The 9405-nt window shown below is 36.2% G+C and overlaps 1 protein-coding gene across 1 annotated transcript; it reads right to left on the bottom strand.

Annotated features, from left to right (window-relative positions):
• Positions 1-7580: 7580 nt before the first annotated feature.
• Positions 7581-8907, bottom strand: LOC145218641 (uncharacterized). The gene is made up of 4 exons (XM_080086045.1): positions 8686-8907; positions 8437-8614; positions 8158-8369; positions 7581-8094 (listed from the first exon to the last, which is right to left on the bottom strand). The coding sequence occupies exons 1-4, from the start codon at positions 8900-8902 to the stop codon at positions 7802-7804; spliced, it is 900 nt and encodes a 299-aa protein (XP_079942171.1). The 5' UTR covers positions 8903-8907; the 3' UTR covers positions 7581-7801.
• Between the last annotated feature and the right edge of the window lie 498 nt (positions 8908-9405).

Consider the following 9405-nt stretch of genomic DNA (forward strand, 5'->3'; position numbering starts at 1 on the left):
AATAAAAAATAGTCTTGGTTCATAACTACCTCTCGAACTCTCAAATACATAAGAACCCCATAGTTAAGAACCCTTGTATTAAAGAATTTGAATGAGCTGTATTTTGGTTGAAAAAACACACACACACCAAATTTACAGTATTGTTGTACACCATAGAATTTGTATTCGATCGTAAATGCTCTATTTTTGAACTATTAGCTTCTGCAAATTGAATTTGAATCTAGAATTTTGACCTACATGATATAAATTTGTGTTTTTTCAAAATGTGGAATCAAAACTAGAAGTTGAACGTTGCTTTTGTGATCGTTATTCCATAACACAGTATAATTTGCCGCCCGAATTCGATTTTGTTGCTCTTTACTGACATGTTGTGACAAAATTATTAAAAAATTTCAGACTCCAAAAAGAGATTAGGAAATCAATTCCATTTCGGTTTTAGTTTGTATAGTCTAAGACGCCTGACCAATATGCAGAGATAAAAAAAGCCTTAATTAGTTTTGTTTGCGGCAGAGTCGTAAGTCGGCCGGGTTCGGGTTCGGACCGGGTTCGGGTTGGGTTCTGCCTGGATTCGGGGTTAGGTTTTTTTTTTAAATGATTCGGGGCTGACTTTACACTTTGTGTCAGTATTTTTTTTAGAATCAATTTCACTAGCTCAGTAACAAATTTCTGGACATGACCTAATGTCAAACAGCCCTAAAACGCCTTGTTTAAGACCTATTGTGTTTGCTATCATGGTCTTACACGAGGCTTCAATGTATAGGCCTGTCAATCAATCTTTAGGGCCTAAACGGATAAACTTTTCGGGTTCGGGCTGTTTACAACTCTGGCTCGCGGTAACGTCCGGAATTCGAACCCGTTGAAAACGACATAGTTGAACAGCTGGGATCTGCCCTAAAGCACACATTTATAAAAATGATAGTACACCAGGCCTATGGAAGGCGTCATACCGAATGCCTGGTGACTATATAGAAAAGCAACAATCATGTCAAGGATGTAAGCAACAATCATGTCAAGGATGTAAGCAACAATCATGTCAAGGATGCCTATGCCTTACAAAATGACAAAAGTTTTTCAAAATATGCTTCTTACTAGGTGTCTCTAGAGAGCTATTAGAATCAATTTAATACTGGAAATTTTTGTGTTGAATCCGTCTTGCTCGGCGAACAAAATACAAGGATTTACCATAGCACTTTTACATGCACGAATTTAAACGCGTTTTTCCAAGCGAGCTTCAGGCAATCAGCCATAGCCGTATTACACTCTATGCCTAACTACGAAAACCTTGACCAAACGATCGTCATGCAGACAACCATTGCTCTCTGGAACAAGCTTAAATGTACATGTTTCAAATAGATTTCCAATGACTTTCGTGTAGTCTGCTAAAGTGCATATTTGTATTGCCCTGACTTAATTGCTTTGCGAAAAGTTGAGATTGTTACTTGCACGATTATGCACGTAGAAGGCCTTATTGTTATTTTGGAAAAAAATAGACAGTTTAAACATTTTTACACACCTTTTTGCAAAAAAATGGCATTTTGATTTTACAATGTCATAATTATGTATTTAGACTGTATATTTTGAGTTCATTTTACCAGTTGAGCAGCCTTTATTCGTTTTTTGTGCTTTACCAACAAACCAATTTCAACAAAAACGGCAAAAAGTTTTATATTGTAAATTCTGGTATATTTCTGTGCAAAATGGACTGATGAAAGTCAGCATCTTTTAACTTTCAACTAGCTACATGAATATTGAGGGGTGACTTGTGTTCTTACTTTGTAGAAAATTTTCTTTGCAGAAAAATAATACGCTTTTTATGAGGCAAATAAACATCGTGTGTGACATGATGTGAGATTTTGTGCCATAAATAACTCTGAGCCGTTCGGATTGAATTTGTGATGCGGAACAACAGACAGGGAAATGTCAATCATACATTTACTTATGGAAATTCCTTGGAATTTTGTACTTGCTCAAAAAAATTAAAATCAAATGCACTTAACACTCTATATTCTGCTTTTCACTGCGTATGCTGGGGTCCCTGTACTGCGTTTCGTCATAACATTAACTATTTTCGCCATAACATTAACATTAACTATAAACTATTTTGGTCAGGTTTCGCGTATAGGACGAGTAATGTGAAATCATGATGGATAAAGCTTGACACAATAAAACTATGACATTGATAAACAATCGTTGCAACCCAGTTTGATTAAGTTATATTTGACGTATTTTTATATTTTTATAACATAAAGTTGAAAAAGCACCAGGATATCAACAAATACCAACACAGGAATGCATTGATTATGCTACAAACTACCCGGAAATTGCATTTGCATACGAATATTTATCCATCACACGCAGGTTTGATAAACTGTTATATTGACCACAATGAAGTAACACTAAAATATCACTTACATACACAACACAGTTATGAGATCTCATTTTGTAAGCAACGATCATATGTAATGTATGGCAATGTCGTTTCTAAAGCAATATGGTTTTGCTCTATGCTTTTCCACTTGGTGTCTTAACAGAGCAACTCAAATAAAATTTTGATAGGAATTTTTGTATTGAATCCGTCATTATTCTATATGAGGCCAAGGTTAACACAAGGGTCATATAGTTACCATAGAACATTTATATGCACGAATTTGGACGTCTGTTATCCAGGCGAGCACTGTGCTTTCAGACAAATCTCTATGTGGCATTGGGTTGTATGCTTATATACGTAAGCATTTTCACGATCGTCATGCCGAAAACGCGTTTCGTGTAGTCTGCGAAAGTGCCTATTTATTGCATGGACATAATCGATTAGTCAATAGTTGTGCTTGCTACATGCTACGGAGGGTTTTGTGACAATTCCGCACATACCGAAACTGACGTATATCCTACGGCGTATGTTGCGTGACTTTGGCGTAGCGGTTGGCGTCAAATCTGCCAATACTTTCCGCAAGCTACTGAGTCACCCGAAAGATCCGATCAACACCTTTGAACAACGTGGTGTTATTTATATTCTATTCCCTGCGCCGAATGTCCGTTAATATATATCGGGGAAACTGGAAGGTCACTCAACACCCGCCGAAAAGAACATCAGCGGGATGTTGCCAACAACGACGCGAAGAATACGGCCCGGAATGTTTGTAAAGCAACACAAGACTGCTTTAATTATGCTATAAATCCTATCAATTTTCACCGAAAAATAATTTTGAGCAGAAACCATGCGAAATATTATACGTTTAAAATACGATATTTCTGTGTGATCGGAATAAAGAAAATCAGCATATTTTCACCTGAAACAGACTGCAGGAATATTAAGGGGTGACTTGTTCTTGTTTTGTAGAAAATATTGCCGTTAAAACCATTTGTCGTTATTTAGCATATTTAATTCCTACGTGGCATGATGTGAAATTCTGTTCCAAAAATAAACTCTTATCCGTTCGGTTTGAATTTTTGATGCGGAACAACAGACGTGGAAATGTCAATCATATATTTCGAACCGAAATTTCCAGAATCGTAAATGTTTATTTCCAAAGTATATCAATAAAAGCGCATTTTTATTGCTGCAAATAATTTAGATACCGTTACAACACAGCATTAACATTTCACAGTAATGGTTTATTTCATACATCTGTTCATTTAATTTTGTTCACTTTTCCAGTTAACTGATCGCCACAAAATGAAAATAGAAACTGAAAACGGATAAAGTTTTATCGGTTTAACTACAACTTTGCAAGTTGTTGCAGACTACAATTATAACTTAGCTAGTGAATACCGTGACTTTCCTGTGTAAAGCAAATAGACCAATTGCGCACACATTAGGAAAACCATTTAATTGTACCTAAATCCGACCGTGTTTGAGAGGTAGTTAGTTAGTTATGCCACGAGCGAGTTTATCTTATTGCGTGAGTGGTCTTGCCAAATGCTACCTACTTTTATTGCGGATTAACCATTGTGTCCATGAAAATAAGCATGACGTTCGTTTGTCATTTCCGTTTCGCTAACCTGAACAATCTAAGAGTTGTCGAGCATTTTCTCACTGCAATTCAAAGTTAACCCGTGAAAACTGTTTAATTTTATCTCTGCTTGTTTGTTTTTTGGAGCTAACAAGGCATACCGAAAGCGAACTATTCTATCGCTTAAACGGCAATACCTACGAAAATAAGGATTATGTACGCTTATGCTTTATTCTCGCTACGCTTTATTCTATTGCTTTATCGGTCGTTGGTATGAAAATAGGAAAGACCTAAAAAATCTGAAACTTTGCGAGCATTTTCTCACTACAATTCCAAGTTGGCTCGTGTAAGCCGTTTAATTTTATCTATGTTCGTTCGTGTTTTGGAACCAATAAGATATGGTAAGAGCGAGGTGTTTCTGATGCGTCAAGGGACGTCTTAAAAAAATATGATGTTATTTCGGTTTTGCTAACCGCAACAAGGTGAAACTTTGCGAACAGTATCTGACTGCAATTTCAAGTTGGCTCGTGAAAACCGTTTAATTTTATTTTTGTTCGTATGTGTTTTCGAACCAATAAGTTATGGTAACAGCGAGGTGCTCATGTTGCATTAACAATCGTGTTAGCAGAAATAAATATAATGTTATTTCGGTTTTGCTAACCTGAACAATCTGAAACTTTTGAATATTTTCTCACTGCAATTTTCAGTTGGCTTATAAATTCTGTTTAATTTTATCTCAGTTTGTTGTTGTTTTGTAGCCAATAATGTATACTAAATGCGAACTCCTATTATCGCGTTGACCACTGGGCCCATAAAAATTTTATGACGTTCGCTCGTGATTTCCGTTTCGCATATCTGAACAATACAAAAGTTTGCGCGCATTTTCTCACTGCAATTCCAACTTGGCTCGTGTATACCGTTTAATTTTATCTCTGTTTTTTCGTGTTTTTGCGCTAACAAGGTATGCAGTAAGCGAACTATTCTATTGCTTTGACTGCAGTAGCTGGGAAAATAAGAATGATGTACACTTGTCATTTCTGTTTCGTTAACTTTTACAATCTGGAACTTTGCGAGCATTTTCTCACTGCAATTCGAAGTTGCCTCGTGAAAAGCGTTGAATTTTATCTTTGTTCGTTTTTTCGTGCTTTGGAACCAATAAGACATGGCAAGACCGAAGTGCTTATGATGCGTTAACGGTCGTCTTCAGAGAAACAAATATGATGTTCTTTCAGATATGCCAACCTGAAGAAACTGAAACTTTGCGAGCAGTATCTCACAGCAATTTAAAGTTGACTAGTGAAAACTGTTTAATTTTATTTATGTTTGTTTGTATTTGAGAGCTAACAAGGTGTACCGAAAGCGAACTATCCTATCGCTTTAACGCCAATACATACGAAAATAAGAATTATGTACGCCTGTGCTTTCCGTCTCGCAAACCTAAACAATCTGAAACTTGGCGAGCATTTTCTAACTGCAACTTCAAGTTGACTTGAAAAAAAAAACCTTTAATTTTCTTTCAATTCGTTTGTGTTTTGTAGTCAATAAGGTATGCATAAGCGAACTATCCTATTGCTTTAAAGGCGATACCTACGAAAATAAGAATCATGTACACTTCTCATTTCCGTCTCGGTAATCTGAACATCAAGAAACTTCGCGAGCATTTTTTCACTGCAATTCCAAGTTGGCTCGTGAAAACCGTTTAAATTTATCTTTGTTCGTACGTGTTTTCGAACCAATAAGTTATAGTAAGAGCGAGGTGCTCTTGTTGCGTTAACAGTCGTGTTAGTAGAAATAAATATAGTGTTATTTCGGTTTTGCTAACCTGAACTATCTGAAACTTTTGAGCATTTTCCCACTACAATTTTCAGTTGCCTTGTAAAATCCGTTTAATTTTAACTCAGTTGTTGTTGTTTTCTAGCCAATAATGTATACTAAATTCCAACTCATTTTTGTCGCATTAAGCATTGTGCCCATGAAAACAAGTATGGCCTTCGCTTGTCATTTCCGTTTCGCTATCTTAAAAAAACTGAAACTTTGGGAGCAGTATCTGACTGCAAATCCAAGTCGACTCGTGAAAAATGTTGAATTTTATCTCTGTTTGTTTGTATTTTAGAGCTAATAAGGTATACAGAAAGCAAACTATTCTATCGCTTTACCGGTAGTACCTACGAAAATAAGAATGATGTACGCCTGTGCTTTCCGTCTCGCAAACCTAAACAATCTGAAACTTGGCAAACATTTTCTAACAGCAATTCCAAGTTGACTTGCAAAAAAACGTTTAATTTTATCTCAATTCGTTAGTGTTTTGTAGTCAATAAGATATGCAGAAAGCGAACTATTCTATTGCCTTATCGGTCGTTGGTACGAAATAGGAAAGATGTACATTGTGATTCCGTCTCGCTGACCTGAAAAATCTGAAACTTTGCGAGCATTTTCTCACTACAATTCCAAATTGGCTCGTGAAAACCGTTTAAATTTATCTTTGTTCGTACGTGTTTTCGAACCAATAAGTTATGATAACAGCGAAGTGCTCTTGTTGCGTTAACAGTCGTGTTAGCAGAATTAAATATAATGTTATTTCGGTTTTGCTAACCTGAACAATGTGAAACTTTTGAGCATTTTCTATTTTGAGCTGGCTTGTAAAATCTCTTTTAATTTGTAAAAAAACTTTTTGAAAAAATCGATAATCAATGAAGGTACAAAAATCTCATTTTTATTCTGCTTCCTTAGTTTTTTTTTCTGCACTGTTTCACGTTTCTTTTTTTTCAACGAGATGTTTAGAAGATTTTTCTTAAAATAGTGTAGGATCATGTACTATAATTTAACCATAGGTAGTGTGGTTTAGGACATTTATTCTTCTTTTTTTTCATTTATTATCCGATCCAGATGTCCGCAAATTATAATTATATTTGAAAACTAGTTATACATAATGTGAGATACGATTTTAAAATAATGCTATTCGATATATAGCAGAAATTATTTGTGAGGAACAAACACTTTGGACACGTTGATGAATCCAAGATTGCAAGGACGGAACCTTAATTATCAATTAAAATATAGAAATTATGTTACTTCTGAGTCATGGAATCTAAGCATAAGTTAAAGTGTAAAACAAATATTTGATCGAGCATCCATGCATTTGTGGTATTACCAATACTTTATAAACAACGAAACACTTAAGGTTAATTTTTATGTTAACAAATTTAATCAACATGAGTGTCCGTCATAGGTTTTTTCTATGTGAAAAATCTCTTTGTGATGGTGAAGACATTTTCAATTTCGGTGCACAACCTGTGAGTGACGGAGATGTCCGAACTGACTGTATTGTGTTTTAACATGCACATACATTTAAATATACCAAGGCAAGCCTAAATGCCTTTAGGATTTTCCTGTTGTCACAATTTTGTAAATGCAACCATACTGAGGGCTTTGTGTTTTTGCGTAACGGTTTAAAGCCTATATCTTTACGTCGAAATCAATGCTAAAAAGTGTAAGTCCTGCGCAGGGTTTCGTGCAGGTTTTTCAGGGCATTAATACAAATAACAAAAGCAAAAAAACACCCGAAAGCCTGAAACCTGCAAACTGATCAACCTATTCACACATTAACTCAAAAACGTATTTACACTATATTAGAGTCACGGTTCAAACAACTTACAACAGGTTGATTTTGCACAGGAATGTAACGGAACAATCAACGTGAAAAACGTGGAAAGATATCTTAAAGAATTGAAACATTTTCCAGCAACTGAAACAGTAAACACAAAAAGCAAAATATGTACATGACTCACAAGATATTGTCAGTTCGGTATACAAGTCCGATTTGTCAATCCTACAACATGGTCATGTATCATTTAAAGTGGGGTTTCGTCCACAACTATCACGTTTACTCGTCGGTCGGCTTCTGGCTGTTGACGTGGACGAAACTCACGCAAGCGCTCACGAATATAATCATAGAGCATTTTTGGTGCGTTTGAGTAGATGAGAGGATTGAGGGAGCTGTTGATGGGAAGCAGGATTATTGCCGAAACTGCGTAGATCACTGGAGGTACAGTTGTTCCACCGAAGTTCAAGAAAGCCATAATCGAAATTGGAATCCAGCAGAAGAAATCAGTGAAGATCAGTCGGATGATTTTCTTTTGCATTTCTGTCAAATACAAAACTGTTTTACTGTTTGTTTTCTTACACAAACACATCTCATTAGGTTTACCTTGGTTTTGTTTTTCCGCTCTTGGGTTTCTGACCCTCTCATTCACTTTCCTGCCACTGGCCGTTGACTTTTTGTAAATCCAAATGTACGTCACTGCCACAAACAGAAAAGCAAAGAAGTTGAGTATGATGATACCAAGTGAATATGCCCAAGCCTTGTCTGTTGGTTTCACGTAAAGTTTGCTGATGCAAACGCTGTTGGTGCTGTAGTATCTATGAAAACATATTAAGGTGTTAAAACACTCAATACTTTCAATCTTCAGTATTTGCAACCACATACCCGAAATATCCTGCAATGTCAAACATATCAGTGTAGTTATAATCTTTGAGAACATCCACAAAATCCGTCCAGGAATAAGCATTTTCTAGTTTCGCAACTGCAGTTTCATACTGCTGAGAATCGTTGAGAGTGAAATTATGTTGAAAATCTACAAACTGCTCCATGAAATGCTCCATGCCTACACAAAATACAACAGTTTAAATCGAACCAATAAATAACTATGATTTGAATAAATGTACAAAATCTTACTTGAAAAGTCAACTGCAGCACTTTGGAAAAATGGGTTTTCCTTCATCCACGCTTTGGTTTCAAACAAATGTTGGAATTGGGATGTGAGAGGAATAAATGCCAGAGTGAAAGAAATTGACCACGACAATAGAATGGTAAGGATGACAACTTTAAGCTTCGGGTGTAGAGATGCGTTGAAAGGCTGCAAAAATAGTTTCAATGAAGCATGGATGTACATGTATACAACTGAATTACTCACATTTTTTACAGCATAGAGTCGAAATGTTGTCAGCAGAACCATTGTAAATACTGATGTTTCGCTGGAAAGCAAAACCAATATTCCCATTGTAGTGCAACTTCCACTTGACCTCCAAACAAGGTCATTGGCGCAGTAATTTCCAGAGTAGTGAACACCAGCTGCGCCCAGCATGAGCAGATAAACTCCCATGAGCAGGTCAGAAACAGAGAGATTGAGGACAAGAAGATGGTTGGTGCGAAATGCAGCTGTTTGTGATTCTGTTGTCATCAGAGTTTTTGCTTCCGTAACCATGACGACCTGTGATGCAATTGCAAAATTCAAACGTGATACTTCATGTGTTATTACTATTTTCCTATCCAAGGGGTATAAGTAAAACAAGTCCAAACATACCAGATTTCCAAAGATTGCAAGAAAGCCCATGATCCACACAACAGCTCGTAACAATGGATTAGCAATCAGCTCGTATCGCGAGGAGAAAATGT

Source organism: Phallusia mammillata, chromosome 3 (assembly GCF_965637545.1).
Source record: "Phallusia mammillata chromosome 3, kaPhaMamm4.hap1.1, whole genome shotgun sequence".
NCBI classification, from domain to species: Eukaryota; Metazoa; Chordata; class Ascidiacea; order Phlebobranchia; family Ascidiidae; genus Phallusia; species Phallusia mammillata.

What these genes read in the sequence shown, in the direction of transcription:
- LOC145218641 (XM_080086045.1), bottom strand. Translation starts at nt 8,902, where the DNA reads ATGTACATCCATGCTTCATTGAAACTATTTTTGCAGCCTTTCAACGCA. An exon ending in GACATTGCAGGATATTTCGG is followed by an intron (nt 8,370 to 8,436) that starts GTATGTGGTTGC and finishes ATGTTTTCATAG; the next exon opens with ATACTACAGCACCAACAGCG. An exon ending in AGCGGAAAAACAAAACCAAG is followed by an intron (nt 8,095 to 8,157) that starts GTAAACCTAATG and finishes TGTATTTGACAG; the next exon opens with AAATGCAAAAGAAAATCATC.